The sequence below is a fragment of the Ipomoea nil genome, unplaced genomic scaffold (assembly GCF_001879475.1).
Source record: "Ipomoea nil cultivar Tokyo-kokei standard unplaced genomic scaffold, Asagao_1.1 scaffold0656, whole genome shotgun sequence".
Classification (NCBI taxonomy): Eukaryota; Viridiplantae; Streptophyta; class Magnoliopsida; order Solanales; family Convolvulaceae; genus Ipomoea; species Ipomoea nil.
In genome coordinates this window covers 72444-89252 of record NW_017617084.1, presented here as the reverse complement: position 1 = coordinate 89252, position 16809 = coordinate 72444, and the positions used below count along the sequence as shown (strand labels likewise).

At 48.2% G+C, this 16809-nt stretch overlaps 1 protein-coding gene across 1 annotated transcript; it reads right to left on the bottom strand.

Moving 5' to 3' along the window:
• Positions 1-5948: 5948 nt before the first annotated feature.
• On the bottom strand, positions 5949-7451 carry LOC109174703. The gene has a single exon (XM_019323963.1). It carries the CDS (start codon positions 7449-7451, stop codon positions 5949-5951), a length of 1503 nt encoding a protein of 500 aa, XP_019179508.1.
• Positions 7452-16809: the final 9358 nt, after the last annotated feature.

Below are 16809 nucleotides of genomic sequence, written 5' to 3'. Positions count from 1 at the left end.
GTCCCGGCTGTCTAATGCCGAACTAATGTCGTTAGACGAGTGGTTGGGGGAAGGAGTCAAGATGATCATCCCCAACGCCACAGACACCATGACCGAGCCCCCAAGGACCCTTCTGGTGACGGTTCATTTTCATTCCGTTCAAGCCGGTCTGCAATTCCCTCTACATCCTCTAGTGTCCGCGTTCTTGCGGCGCATAATGTCGTCCCTTACCAACTTACGCCTAACGTCCATAGGCTCCTCACATGCTTTCTCACTCGCTGCCGTGAGGTTAGTGTGCCACCATCCCTGCCTCTGTTTCTGCATGTGTTCAGCGTGGGCCAAACGGGTCCCTTTTTACACCTCCATCCGCATCCCAGCTATACTTTCCTGATCGCTGCGGAATTGGAAGGAAAAATTTGTGTACGTGGAGTACGCCCGTGACGCCTCTGAATTGGGGTTTTCCAATCACTGGTCCGCTCGTATCAACCATGTTGCACCATCCACCTATGCCGGATTGGAGTCCCACCGCGCGCGTCTCTGCATCGGCGGCCCTTATGACCAACGGAGGTATCATAACCCGGTGCACATCACTCAACTTAGCGATCGCTTTTCTTTCCGTACTTACGCCTTTTTTTTTTTTACCGCGCCAAATAATAATTAAATTTTTTTTTTTGTCCATCTCCGGCTAGCAGCACCTCGCAGATGTATCATGCCTATCAGACTCGCGGTCACACCACCGTGCATTCAGACGATGAGGATTCGATGGTTGGCGCGCTGCCGGATCCCACCTTGGACGGTGGGCCATCTTCGTCCATTTTGGTGGACACCGTGGGGCCCTCCGAGGTGGGCCAATCTTCTCCTCCTGAGCGCTCCGTCTCCCCCTCGCCGCGTTCTCCGCCGAGGCGCGAGGAGTTTGAACCGGAGGATCCTCTTACAGTGCGAAACTCCACCGGTTCCTGGGCATTGCGTCCGTACAAACCTAGTCACATTGAGTTCATCCGGCGCAGCGTGCATGATATGGTGACCCCTGCCAAGCGGTTCTGGATGGATGGTAGCTCCTTGGATGCCCTCAGCTCTCACCTCGTGGGCGACAGTATGAACGTGAGTTTTTTTTTTTTTTTTTTTTTTTTTTTTACCGTGCGGACTTCGTCCTGCTTCAGGTGACTATGCAAGCCGTGGGGCTCCAACAACGGCTGGATTCGATGTCTCGCGAGTATGCAGAATCAGAGCGGGCCCGGGAGGCCTTGAACGCCGAGCTCGGACAATTGCGGCATGTGATGACGGCCCTACAGGAACGGCACAATCGGCAGGAGGCCGCCCACGCAGCCGCCGTGCAGGCCGCGATCTAGGCTTGGCGAAACTCCGATGAGTTCTTCCGGGTGGCAGAGGAGCAAGCGTTGTCGCAGATGCCGGTCTTATTGCAAACCTGGTTGTCTACCACCGGCATGTCGGGTCAGCCGATGGTGGAGGCTATGACGGACTGGAAAGAGGCGCAAGATCCTCATGATTTCATCTGTCCGCCCTCCCTGCGTGCTCTTCAGGATTGGGCGGTTACGCCCAGGGGGCGTATTGCTATGACGCCTATTGCCGAAGTTTGGATGCGGGAGACGGCGGAGGGACAGAATCGGATGGTTCGCGAAGGTGAAGCCACTTTTTATATGGGGCAGCGAGAGATGCAAGAGGTTTTGTACGGTAAACTCAGTCGTCGCTTTTCCACCTTCAGCATAGGTGGATGGGAGTTGCCCGAGCTTCTGCCACTGCAACCATCGGCTCAATCAGTGATACCCACGACCCCTTCTCCGGCCGGGAGTGCCTTCCTGATTACGCCTGAGAGACCTGGGCGAGGGATAAGTTCAGCCATCGCCGCGCCATCTGATCCGTCCTCTGGTCCTGGTACCGGTGGGGTCGGAAGCGTGAACCCGTCTAGCGCAGATGGCTGTACTACGCCGTCATCAGCCGATTTTTCCGGGTCGGTAGAAGGATCTACCGCGCCACCGCGCGAGTGAGCCGAGGGCTTGTCTCGGTCAATTGCTGCTTTTTTTTTTTCGGTTTTTTCTATTTTTGACATTATGCTATTCTCGTTCTTGACATTATCCTCAATCTAATATAGTTCTCTTTCTTTTTGCTCCTTTGCTGCCTTTGCCTGCAAACTTTAGATATGGTTGCGTTTTTTTTTTTTTTTTTTTTTTTTTTTTTTTTTGGGACTGTGCCACGCTTTCCCACAGTAGCTCCCCCCCCCCTTTTTTTTTTGCTTGCACGCTGGGCTGCGTACCTTTCCCAGCAGGCCCAGGTGGATGTATGCTCATGCTGGCACCACACACTATACCTCTTTTTTTTTTTTTTTTTTTTTTTGGGGGGGGGGGGGTGGCACGCTGGTTACGTACTTAGTTCCGTAGAACCAGGTGTTGGACGCGCGTTTGCGCTAGTAGAATGAAAATGCAAATAAACTCTAAAAGCGAGGTATGTAATGCGTGGGTTCTAAGGGGTACCTTAGAACATTATTCGTGTCCTCCTCCGTAGCCTGGATCTTTGGAAAAAACGCTTCAAGTGGTGCGCATTCCATAACCGGTCTATCAGGTAGCCTTGGATAGTCTCCAGCTTGTATGTACCCTCTTGCACGAGGGCGGCTATCTTGTAGGGTCCTTCCCAATTTTTGGCCAGTTTACCTCATTGCAAAGGTTTGCTGGCCTCTCTGCGTCGGAGCACCAGGTCCCCCGTTTGGAAATGCCTTGGGCGCGCACGGATATCATGGTCTCGCTTGACAACTCGCTGGTACTCTGCCATATGCTTACGTGCATGTTCCCGCCTTTCTTCCAACAAAATCAGCTCCACCCTCCTGTCGTCGTCGTTTTGTCCGTGCTCGTATTGTAGCATTCTTCCGGACTGTATGCGCCCTTCTACGGGTAACCGTGCTTCGCAGCCGTATGCAAAGGCGAATAGTGTTTCCCCGGTTGCCCTCCGCGGTGTTGTCCGATAAGCCCACAGTATCGACGGCAGTTCTTCATGCCAAGTTACCCCTGTTGCGTCGACCTTTTTCTTTAGGCCGTCCAAGATGGTTCTATTCGTGTTTTCTACCTGCCCATTCGCCTGCGGATACGCCACCGCCACTTTGGTGTGTTCGACCCCGTAGTATGCGCAAAATTGTCCAAAACCTGCACTATCGAATTGTTTCCCATTATCCGACACGATCTGCAACGGTAATCCGAATCTCGTGAATATGTTCTTCCAGACAAACTTGCGGCATTGGTGTTCGGTGATTGATGCCAGGGCTTCTGCTTCCACCCACTTGGTGAAATAATCTACAGCCACGATTACGAATCTCAGGCCACCGACGCCCTTTGGGAACGGGCCCAGCAGATCGATGCCCCACCTCGCAAACGGGATGGCCGAAGTAACTGGGGTATAATACGACGCGGGACGGCCAGGCAAGATCGCAAAATGTTGGCAGGTTGCACACTGTTTTACGTATTCCAAACAGTCAGTCCTGACCCTCGGCCAGTAGTATCCTTGTAAGATCACTTTCCGTGCGAGCGTGTTAGCACCTTGGTGCGCGGCGCACATACCTTCGTGGAGTTCTGACATCACTCGCTCGGATTCGGCTTCCGTAAGGCATCGCAATAGGGGTCCTCCGAAATATCGTTTGAAAAGTCTATCTTCGTAGATTTGGTAGGTGGGGGCCATTAAAGCTACCTTCCGCGCCCGTGCGGGGTCCCCCGGAGCAACGCCTTCGGTTTTATACAAGATCATGTCGCGTATCCACTCGTCTTGGGCGGGCGAGACAGTGAGGATCTCTTCTCTCTCTATACTCGGGCTGTCTATGTCTGTGATTTGGGAAATCCGTGATATGTACTCGAGGTGCTCCTCGACCCCTTGTGTTAAGCATGACAGTAGGTCGGCTTCCCCATTTTCCGCTCTCGGGATTTGTTGTAACTCCCATCGCTCCAGCCCTACAAGTAATTGCTTCACCTCCTCTTTATACTGCCGCATCCTATTCTCCTTGGTCTCGAATATGCCATTTACCTGTCCCACTACCAGGCGAGAGTTCGATCTGATTTTAATGCGTCAGGCCGGGATGGTCTGGGCTAACCGTAGCCCCCCAATTAGAGCCTCGTACTCTACTTCGTTATTAGATAGCTGGAAGCCCCATCCGTATACATCTCCCACTCAGGTTCGGTGGTGGCCTGGCCATCTACTCCGTTTTCCTGGGCCGTGCATTCCACTATGAAGTCGGCCAATGCTTGCCCCTTTATGGCCACCCGAGGTCTGTACTCGATGTTGTACTGGGTCAACTCAGTGGCCCACTTCATCATTCTTCTTGAGGAGATCGGATTTCTCATCACCGAGCCCAGCGGCTGGTCCGTCAATACCACTACGGGGTGGGCTTGGAAGTAGTACACCAGCTTCCGGGTCATGCGTATTAATGCGTAGATGGTTTTCTCGAGGGGGGTGTATCGCAATTCCGCATCATGTAAGGCCCTGCTCACGTAATAGACAGGTCTCTGGACTCCGTTGTCTTCCCGCAGGAGCACCGAGCTGAGGGCCGCCGGGGCCACTCCGAGGTAGACGTACAGGACCTCCCCACACTCCGGTTTTGAGAGGACAGGTGCAGAGGCTAAGTAAGCTTTAAAGTGGTCAAAGGCCTCCTGGCAGTCGTCGTTCCACGCGAATCCGTCCCTCCTTTTCATGACTTGGAAGAAAGGCAGTGATCGTTCCGCCAGCTTGGACATGAAGTGACTCAAGGCTGCCAACTTACCGTTTAGGCGCTGAATATCCTTTATGGACCTGGGGGGTCGCATGTCGAGGATGCTCTTTGCTTTTTCTGGGTTAACCTCTATCCCCCTGTGTGTCACCATAAAACCCAGGAACTTTCCCCCTTTCACGGCGAATGCACACTTCTTCGGGTTAAGGTGGAGGTGGTGTTGCTCCATGACTTCGAAGCACCGCGTCAAATACTGTGGATGAGATTCGGCCTTCTTGCTCTTAACGAGCGTGTCGTCGACGTAGGCCTCCATAATGTCTCCTAACAGGCCTTTGAAGATCTCTGCCACCATTCGTGTGAACGTGGCCCCCGAGTTCTTTAGACCAAAGGCCATTACCTTGTAGCAGTAGATTCCATCCGGGGTGACGAATGCGGTTTTCTCTTCATCCTCCTCCGCCATGAATATCTGGTGGTACCCTTTGAACGCGTCCATGAAGCTCAGCAGTTCGTATCCAGCTGTCTCGTCCACCAGTTGATCTGTACGAGGCAACGGGAAGGGATCCTGGGGGCAAGCTTTATTCAAATCCGTATAGTCGACGCACATCCGCCACGTCGGTGGTTTTGGCGCCAACACTACGTTGGATAACCACTCGGGATACATGGCTTCCGGATGTGCCCTATAGCTAACAACGTATCTACCTCCTTTTTTCACGAACGCCCTCCGCTTAGCGGATAGGTGGCGGCGCTTCTGCTTGACGGGTCGATGTGTGGGGTCCACTGCCAGGCGGTGCGTAATCACCGATCGATCTACGCCTGGCATATCCTCCGACTCCCATGCAAATACGCCCGCGTATCGCCTGAGGACTCGGACGATCTCTTCCAGCAGGCTGCCCTCGAGCCCTCCTCCTATTTTCATCGTCCTGCTGGGTTGAGACGGGTCTAGCTGTATTTCCTCTAACTCCACTGCCGGTTCCGGCCTCCTTTCCGGTTCTGTTCCTTCCTGCTTTTCGACCGTGTGTACGGGGAGTCGGTCGATGTTTCGGCAGGCCTTCTCGTAACACTCTCGCGCGGACTGCTGATCGCCGCGTATTATCCCTATCCCGCTGGGGGTGTGGAATTTCAAGCACAAATGTTCCATGGATAAGATCCCCCCTATCTCCACCAACCCCGGCCTGCCTAATATGATGTTGTGGGCGCAGGTTATCCTGACCACCACGAAATCCATTTCTGCCTTTAGTGCGTGCGGCGAGTCGCCGATCTCCACCGGTAGTCAAATCATGCCTTCTGTTTCAACCGTGTCCCCAGTGAATCCGGCCAACGGAGTTTTGATCGGTTTCAGCTGGTCTTGGGCAAATCCCAGCTTGACAAAGATATCGTGATACATCACATTTACGCTGCTCCCGGTGTCGAGCAGCACTCGCCTGACTATAGTGCCGTTGATCTCCATTGCGATAACCATGGCTTCCTTGGACGAAGCTCCTCCACGTGGGAGGTCGGTATTAGTGAAAGTGATCGGTTCCTTGCGTTGTCTCTTCACGGCGGGTGTTCTCTCGACGGACCCCACATATTCCTCCTCCCTTTTGCCTGCTGACCATTCACCGAAGATTACGTTAATCACGGGGCGTTTCCCCTTAACGCTTGCGCCCCCACCTGTCCTTCCCTTCGGGGGGTTGGGACTCTCAGGGCCAACCTCTGCTGTCTCCCTCCTCCATACGTTCCCATAGTACATCTTGCTCCAATCGATGAAATTGCCCAAGTGGCCTGATTGGATTAGGGCCTCTATCTCCTTCCTCCAGGCCTGACACTCGTCCGTATTGTGCCCGGGTCGGCGGTGGAATCGACAGTATCGCCCCCGGCCTTCGGCGGGGATGCTCGGTGCCCGTGGCTCGGGAAATTTAACCATTTGGCATTGCTCGGCATAGACTAACACCTCACTGGGTCGGGCGTTGATAGGGGTGAGGGGCGCCGTCGGAAGACTCCTCATCGGCGGGCGGGGTGCCCACGGTGGAGGCGCCCTATATGTCATCGTCCCCTCTCCAGCGTCTGCTCCCCTCCCCCCAATGGCCCTTTCTGCCGCGGGGTTTGCCCCTCTCTTTCCCGGCCTAACAGGCTCCTCGGTCGGTCGGGACCTTTTACCGGGGATCTCTTCTTCGCGGCCCTTCAAACGGTTCGCCTCCTCCGCCTCGGCATACCTGTCAGCCTTCGCCATCAGCGCTGCATAGGTGTCGGGGGTTTTGCATCGTAGGCTTTTGTACAGGTCTCCCGCCCTTAGGGCGTCGACGAACATGACCACGCCTGATTTGTCATCGATGTTCTCTACGTTCGCTTCCTCCGCCCGCCAGCGAGCCAGAAAGTCGGTCAGTGATTCCCCAACTCCCTGCTTCACGGTGGTGAGATGAGTGAAATGCTTTCGGATCTTCCTTCCCCTCATAAAGTGGGTGATGAACTTCACAGCCAAGTCATGGAAAGAGTCCACAGTCCCTCCTTTGAGGCTTGTGAACCAGCGTTGCGCCTGGCCGATAAGGGTGGAAAAGAAGGCTCTACACATCATGGCCTCTGATGATCCCATTAGCATCATGGTAGCCTGGTAGGCCATTATGTGCTCTTGTGGGTCACCCCGGCCGTCAAAGCGTGTGATGCTGGGTGGCTTGAAGGTGGAAGGAATGGGTTCCCTTATGATCCTCCGAGTGAAGGGTGGGGTAACCTCAATCTTCGGGATAGGTACCCCGCCCCCTTCTTTCCATTTGAGCAACTCGGCTATCTTAGCCTCCATGCCTTCCGCCCACCTGGGCCGGCCACCACGGCTTGGTGGGCACTCTCTCCCTCTGACTCGTCGTCGCGCGCATGCCTGCCTGCATCACCTATCCAGCCCCACTCCGATCCTTGGTCCTGGGGCGCGGTCTTCCTGTTGCTCACGTTTGCGTCGGCGACGGGCTTCTCACGCCGCTCCGGGCCGCGAGCCTCGGGGACCACGGGCTTTGCGTTGTTGGCCCCGAGATCAGCGCGGGCGACTTTCTGCGTGGGCAGAGTCGAGTGGGCCCACCGGATGCCAATAGGAGCGGCTCGACCTCCGTTGGGGGGCGGCATCCGCTGTCCCGCGTCGGAGGCTGGCGCCCTCAAGAATCGGCTCTGTGATCCCATGATCGTCGCAGGGAACTAGGCGTATCAAACAGTATGAGCAGGTAACGGGTTTGCGAACACGGCTCTTTGTCGCGATCCCCACAGACGGTGCCAATGATGGGTTTAATGAAAATGGGTCCACCATAAACCGAACAGAATGGATAACATAAGATTGGGATGAATATACTATGCTAAGAACACTAGGCCCAGATTCCCGGCCCACTATCAAGCCCAACAGTAAGCCCTAATTGACGACCAATGACTGTCGTTATCCAGAATCGATCTTGCGACCACCTGCCTCTCACTCACTGATTCTTACCACCCCCGCTACTCCACACACCTTGTACCCTTTGGATTACGACCCCCCCCCCCCTTTTATATTGGATACGGATCCCTCCCGGCCAACCACGTGGATGGCGCCAACCTCCCCTTCTCGAGACACACGCATGTCGACCATGCCGCACGTCCCGCGTCCACCTTGCGTACACACCCCGTGTCGTGCGCGCATTCCCGTCCATGGGTCCGATGCCATCTCAGCCACGCTCCGTGGAATGGCGGCTACTTCCCTGCGTGCCCGGGCGCGTGAGCGGGTTGTGCGGCTGATCTCCCGTACACGCACGCATGCCGCCACCATCCCGCATGCATGCGCATGCAACACGGTCGCGTAGCACCCCAACCGCCGCCGCCGCCGCCGCATGCATGCATCCGTAGTTGGGCCGCCACCCTCGCATGCATGCGGCCCTGCTGGCTCCTCGCTTGCACCCATGGGCTCGCCCACCATCCATCTTGGGCCTGCCCCCCACCCCCCCCCCCCTATGCTCTTGGATCCAGGCCCAATTCTTTATATTCCATCACTTACCTATATATGATTTCTTGGATTCTACTTGTGTTTTGCTATGAAATGTGAGGGTTTATGCATTTGTCTTGTGATATTGCATATCTAGAGCTTGTGTTTAGGGTTCCTTTATGCCATTGCTTGGCATTTTCTATGGTTCAAGTCATTTTTTTGTATTGGGTGAGATTTGGCATGTTTTTGACTTGAATTGGTGTTTAGAGAAGAAAATCCCCGAAGGGATTATTTTGCACAGGTATATGTACCCGCGGGCGGAACGACGGGTCGAGCTCCACCCGCCGCTCACCCACGGGGAACATGTAGCCTCGTGGGTAGTGTACCCGCGGGCGGAACCACGGGTGGGAGCCTACACGTGGGTCCACCCGCGGGAACACAGTGGTGTTGAGATGGGATTTGTTCCCCGTGATCCGTTTGACTCGGTATTTGGTCTTTTGACTTCCCGATGTTCTTTTGTGGAACTATTTGAGTGTCTTCTTGATGTTTCGTATGTCTAGAACTATATGGTAGGTATCCATATAGGACTTTGGTGTCTTGAATCGTGCTAAGTGTTCAACATTGTGTTTCGTTGGACCAAGAGGTGTCTTGTGTGTTCCTCGGAATTATCTTGAGTTTCCCCGTTGATAAGCATGCTAGTTTGTTGTCTTAATGCTAGCGTGTGTGTGGTTTGTACCTTCCGTTTGGTTGATGGTAACTTGTGTTATCCGTCTTTGATGTTGTTGGGCTGTGACCCGTTCCTTGATTGAGTATGTTTCATACCTTCGTTGTGATCCATTGTTTGACTCTTGTTGAGTTGTGGTGCGTGTGTGGCTTTACCTAGATTGCACGATTAGTGGTATGAGACACTAGTCACCAAGGTATTGCAGCGATCCTCGTGGTGGCCGTGACGTGATTATGGAGTTGTGGCCTTTGTGTAAGGTTCACGTTTTGGGGGATAACATGTGTTATCCGGGCATGTGTTGCCGTGAATTGGTGGTCTCATTGGTGGTCGTTGGTGGGGGACGTCGGTCCCGGGGGAATAAGGTTGGACTTGGTTGTACAGGGGTCCTGGAGGTAATGGTTGGAGAGAAGAAACAAGGTTGGGGGTAGCCATAAGGTTGGAACAAGGCATAAGGAAGGCATATCAACTCGTGATGGGTGATGTTGCGAGGGCTTGTATAGCTGGTGTTGTGTGTTCTTCTCTGGTGATGTGTGTAGTCACGGAGGCATGTGTTGCTTTGGCATGTGTTGCCATCATTCTTGTCTTTATCCTTTGCATTGTGGTTAACCTTTGTGGTTTGGGATGTGTTCCCGTGTTGTCTTTGTGAGTGATGAGTCTTGTGTTGACTGTTGATCTTGGCTTTTGACTTATATACTTATGTATTCCGTTTCGAAAATGGCTTTACAACTTATATCTATCTATATATGATATTTCACATGTATTGGTGGGTTACCAGCATTATCGCTGACCGGGCGTCGTCCCAATGTTTATCTTTGTATCTTTCAGGTGATGTTTAGACGAGCGCGATGTCTAGTGCCTGGTAGCTTAATACCTTTATCCTTCTTTTGTAGCCTGTGTGCCAACGTAGTTTTAGACTGATGTCTTTGGGATATATGTATACAAATTGCAGATTTGACCGCCGTAGCGTTTACCGTGGTTGGTAGACGTGGCATAACACCTCGTTTGGATTTCTTTTATCCAGTTATCGTTTTATCTTCCGCTGTGCTATCGTGTTGTTGTATGATCTGCATGTGTTAAGGCTTTTTATAGCACGTGTTTTCGGGGGTGTTACAGGGACTCGTGGACTCTTGAGGCTCGGACACTCGGGTTCGTTACAACGCACTAGTAGAAGTTAGTTTCGTTGAATTTGGAGTTGAGATACTTGTTTTACAGTAGAAATTGTGTTGAGGTTTATTCTTGTTGTTTACTATAATTGGTTTACAGAGAAGGAAAAATATAAATTGTTGAGTTTAGCTATTTGAATGAGAAGCATGATAATTATCTGATTAGTTCTTGATTGAAAAGCATGACTAAGTACTTATTGTGATTTATTGAGAAGCTTTGCCAAGAATGTGACAATTTGATATATCCAGTGCATGATTCCATAGTTTACAGTAAAGAGAAGTATTTGAGTATGAAGTTTATCTTAAGTTGAAGAGCATGATCAATACTCGTTAAGTATTTGATAAAAAGCTTTGCAAAGTATTGAGTTATAAGCATGAAGTATCATTTTGTTTCCTTGATTCATAGTGAAAGAGCATTTGAGATTACTTTTACAGTAAAAGAGCATGCTTAGCATTTCATGATTTAAAGTGCATCATTGGCTCTAAGTAAGCCCAAGTATTCTTTCAAAAACCTATATCTATTTTGGATAAATCATTATCTAGTTGCATTGAGAAGTTGCATGATAATTGATTTCCAATTTGTGAGAAAAGAGAAGTTGTTGAGAAACTATGTGCATGGGTTTGCATAAATAGAATTATTGCATGAGAAAGAAGTGCATGAGCTATATCTATATGCATCTAGTGTGAGTAAACCGTGGTTTTGGGGGCTCGTTAGGACTATGTCTTTTCAGAAGAAAAGAGAAAAGAAAGAAAGAAACGGACATTGCGATCCGATGTGAAGTAACGCGGCGTATTCCCACGTTACTAGGTTGGATAGTACTCGTCGGGCTTGGAATCCTGATCAGGAGGTGTGCACACTGATAAGTACGATACCTGATTCCACAAAGTTTAAGAAAAGAACCAAGAGAGTGGTTCTGTGGGCGAGATGAGTATTAGGCCGGCTAGATGCCGAGCCCGGATAGGTCCGTTCATATTGTGGTGAAGTGCCTACCTCGCCCATGAGTAAAGAAAGAAAGAAAGAAAAAAAGCGAGTCAAGAGACTCAAGTGAAAGAAGAGAAAAGCGAGTCATCTAAGAAACCTCCACAGAAAAAGTGTTCCTTTTTACAAAATAGCGAGTATATATGTATATCTATCTATATACTTATACTTAAAGCATCATGTTCATCTTATTGCATGATTATATGAGTTGCACGTGTTCATGAAAGTATGAGAAGAAGTACTACTTTATATTGTTGATTGTTGATTAACTTGATAGCATGAGTTTGCTTGTTTAAGTTTAAGTATTTCCTTATCTATCTGTTTGAGTTTGAGTAGAGTATTTCGCCATGATTTGTTATATCTATGAAAGCATGAGATTGTTGATGAGTTAAATGTTTGGGGAAGTATGCCTCTTTGATAATTAGGTTGTAAGCATTATTGTTGAGCATGTTTGAGTTGTTGTTTAAAGTGATTGAGAATACTTGAACTAAGTGTACGTGGAAAATGTTTTCCAAAAGTATATTTTATAGTATTTTATAGGGTTGAGTGTCGTTATACTTAACATTCGTGCTAACTGGTTGTTTTCTATTTGCTTGTTTGTTAACCCCTTTCAGGTGTGCCCAGTTCTTGAGCGCGATCGAGTTAAACTAGTGTTAGCTTAGAGAACTAGTTATAGTCTAAACTTTTATCCAGTCATGTTTGATTAAACATTGGAAGTTAGTTTTGTTGGATGTTTTGTTGCTGATGGACACCAGGGTGTTAGTCCCCAAGTTGAATGTAGTTTGTTTAAACGTGACTTTAGTTAGAGTTTTTGCTAGCCTATGCAATCATCGTGTATGTTGATTGTGGCGGTGACACCCTTTGGGATGGTTTTAAGTTAATAATCTTATTATAATCTTGTTTAGTTTATCATTTGGAATTAAGTACTCGTGATTTAGATTTAAGAAAAGTGGGATGTTACATGCACAGGCTACAAAACAGATAACTAAAACTAGAGTCAAGCTAACATCAATAACTTGGGGAACAAACTCCGGTGTCCACGCACCACAAAAGATTAGTTTAAACATCAACTAACAACATATTAACTAAGGTAGAAACTACTCTAGTAACTACCACCTCAATCTACGCACTAAACTACCACGTGCGCGCTCAAACACTAGACCCACCTGAAAGGGGTTATAAAAACAAATAGGAAAATAAACCCGTTAGCAAATTAATGCTAAGTATAAAGCGACACAACCCTGTAAAGTAATATACATATAGATTTGGAAAACATTTGGCATTCACAAGTAATCTCAAGTATGAATATAATCACTTACAACACTTAATCAACAATCTCAATACATACTCATAAACATCTCTATATGCTTGCAACCTGTACTTCATATAAACATGCTTTTATCAAATACTAAACTTTAACTCAATTCTCATGCTATAAATAGATATCTCTAAACATAGCTCATCATGCAATACTCAAACTGATAGATAAAGAGATAACTAAGGGTGTGTTTGGTTGGTGGGTTTTGCCCATAGGAATGGGTATGAAAGTGATTGTTGTTGTTTGGTTGATAGGTTTTTTTATAACACTACTATGGGTTTCGAATACCCCATCAATTGAAAAACCCATACCCAAATACAATAAGGGTTTCATTCCCTTATTCATTTTCAAGCACTACTATTAGTAACCATTCCCATTCCACCCTACTACCAAACATGTTAAATACTTTTACCAAAACCCATTACCATTACCAAGTATTTGATACCCATTCCGATTCCGATTCCTATGTGCGAACCAAACACACCCTAAAACTCAACAAGTAAGATCATGCTAACATGCCAACTCTTAAACAATAACCAATGCTATACTTATCAAAATACTCTAAATGCAACTCATGCTAAATCATGCAAGAAGATAAATAAGATGCTTTAAATATAGATAAACTCTCGCTCATATATAAAAGATTATTTTTTGTGGAGGTTTCTATTGAGTCTTCTTGACTTCCTTTTCTCTGCTTTCTTACTTACATTCTTTCTTCTTTCTCAATCTTTCTCATGATTATCTTTTCGCTTCTTTCTCAATATTTCTTTTTGTGCGAGGCAGGTATTCCGCCGTAGCGAAGCCCTAGCAAACGGTGCAACTCTTGCAGCCGCCACATCCGTATCAACGGAACCCCAAACTCGTGGGGGAGGTAGGAATTTCACGAATCGTGAATGGACCTATCCGGGCTCGGCAATCTAGTCGGCTTAATACTCAACTCGCCCACAGAACCGTTACTCGTGGTTCTTAATCTTTCTTTCTTTCTTTCTTTCTTTCTTTCTCTGTGGAATCAGGTATCATACTTTCAGTGTGCACACCCCCTAACAATGATTCCAAGCCCGGTGGGTAGTATCTGTAACACCCCCCAAACAAGACCTATATAAAAGCCTTAACACATGCAGATTAAGCGCCAAAACTAGCACAGCGGAAGATAAAACGAAACTGGATAAAAGAAATCCAACGGGGTGCCACGCCACGTCTACCAAAACACGGTAAACGCTACGGCAAACAATTTGCAAGTGTATACATCTATCCCAAAACATCAGTCTAACTACATTGGCGCACATGCCACAAAAGCAAGGATAACGGTGCTAAGCTACCAAGCACTAGACATCGCGCTCGTCTAAACATCACCTGAAAGATACAAAGATAAACATTGGGACGACGCCCGGTCAGCGAATAATGCTGGTACCCCACCAATACCGTTAAGTATCATATATAGATAAATATAAGTCATAAAAACCATTTTCGAAACGGAATACATATATATAAGTCAAAAACCAAGATCAACAGTCAACACAAGACTCATCACTCACAAGGATAACACGGGAACACATCCCAAACCACAAAGTTTAACCACAATGCGAAAGATAAAGACTCACCCAACGGCAACACATGCCAAAGCAACACATGCCTCCGTGACTACACACGTCACGAGAGAAGAACACACAACGCCGACTTTACAAACCCTCGCAACATCACCCATCACGAGTTGGTATGCCTTCCTTATGCCCTGTTCCAACCTTATGGCTACCCCCAACCTTATATCTTCTTTCCAACCATTACCTCCAGGATCCCTGTATTTCTTAGTCCAACCTTATTCCCCCGGGACCGTCGTCCCCCACCAACGACCACCAACGGAACCACCAATTCACGGCAACACATGTTATCCCCCAAAAACGTGGACCCATCACTCAGGCCACAACTCCATAATCACGCCACGGCCACCACGAGGACCGCTGCAATACCTTGGTGACTAGTGTCCCATACCACTAATCGTGCAATCTAGGTAAAGCCACACAAGCACCACAACTCAACAAGAGTCAAACAACGGATCACAACGAAGGTATGAAACACACTCAATCAAGGAACGGGTCACAACCCAACAACAACAACGATGAATAACACAAGTTATCATCAACCAAACGGAAGGTACAAACCACACAAACGCTAGCATTTAGACAACAAACTAGCATACTTATCAACGAGGAAACTCAAGATAGTTCCGAGGAACACAGAAGACACCTCTTGGTCCAACGAAACACAATGTTGAACACTTAGCACGATTCAAGACACCAAAGCCCTACATGGATACCTACCATATAGTTCTAGACATACGAAACATCAAGAAGACACTCAAATAGTTCCACAAAGAACAACGGGAAGTCAAAACACCAAATACCGAGTCAAACGAATCACGGGGAACAAATCTCGGTCCAGCTCCACCATGTACCCGCGGGTGGATCCACGGGTAGTGCCCCACCCGTGGTTCCGCCCGCAGGAACACATTCCCACAGGGCATTGTACCCGCGGGTAGGCCGGCGGGTGGTGCCCCGCCCGCCGTTCCGCCCGTGGGAACATTCCTGTTCCACCATAAATCCCTTCGGGGATTTTCTTCTCCAAACACAAATTCAAGTCCAAAACATGCCAAATCTCACCCAACACAACAAAATGACTTGAATCATGGAAAATGCCAAGCAATGGCACAAAGGAACCCTAAACACAAGCTCTAGATATGCAATATCACAAGACAAATGCATAAACCCTCATATTTCATAGCAAAACACATGTGGAATCCAAGAAATCACATATAGGTAAGCAAAATAGGTTTTGTAGAGCATGGGTTACCTCTTGAAGACCAAAAGACTTCACTTTACACCACAACAAGCTCTCCACAAGGCTTACTTTCCAAACCCACTTCAAGATTAAACCAAAAGATCATAAAGATCCTTCCTTTAAGAAAAAGACAACTAAGATGGAACCAAAAACACAAGATGAACTTAGATCTTACCCTCCTAGATGCCCAAATAGGTGAAAGGTTGAATCTTGGAAGCAAATCTTGGAATCTTGACAAGGGTCTCAACTTGGCTTGGAGAATAAGCTACACTTCTTTTCTAGAGAGAAGGTAGAACTAATTTCTAAGAATTGTAGGAAATGAAATGAAGAAGTCTTCTAGGTTAGGTTACAATACTAACTCTTGGTAAAAAGACAAGAATACCCTTACTAACCCTTAGAAAGTGTAAGGAACAATGGAACTCCCCTCAAAGCTCAAGGTACAAGCACAACTTTAAAGTTGACTAGTCAAATACTAGTCCTTGAGTATTAAAAATCAGGGTTTTAGGAATTAATTCTTCAAATAAAATAGGATTAGTTACTCAATTAATCCATGGACTGAATGTGGATTTTTGGGGTGTCACATCCTCTCCCCCTTCAAAGAAGCTTCGTCCCCAAAGCTTGGGTACGACGAATTAAACGCAAACGGTGAAAGGAAACAACATTGTGACAAGAAGTTCAAGAATAACTCTTTTGGTCAAAGACTCCAAAAGAACTCACAAGGATTCCAAAGCAAAGAGGTATTACAAAGCAAGAAAGAAGGCATTTCAAATTCAAGGATTGGCAAGAGGTTAACAAACGGATAGATTGAGCATCAAGAACTCTAGCCTCAACACAACCACCAACTTCTAGACAACAACCAAGAACTAAACTACTAACTCCAAACACCACTATCAAACTAGCTAAACAACAAGGCAACAAACAAAACAAGCAAGCACACGAAGCACACAACAACCTATCACCAAGCTAACAACGGGTAAGAAGGAAAACAACAAGGAAAAAGGCGAACGGGATTACCACAACACAAACTAAAACTCCTCGCTTTCCGACTCCTCGGCCTCTTCGGACTCCTCTTCGTCTTCGTCTCTGTGGCTAGAACTGGCTTCAATCTGGTCCAGCCTCTGATGCACTGCGACGAACTGTGCCTTCATAAACGCAAAGCCTTTGGCGATCATGCTGATCTGCTGACGAAGCATGGTGACGACGTC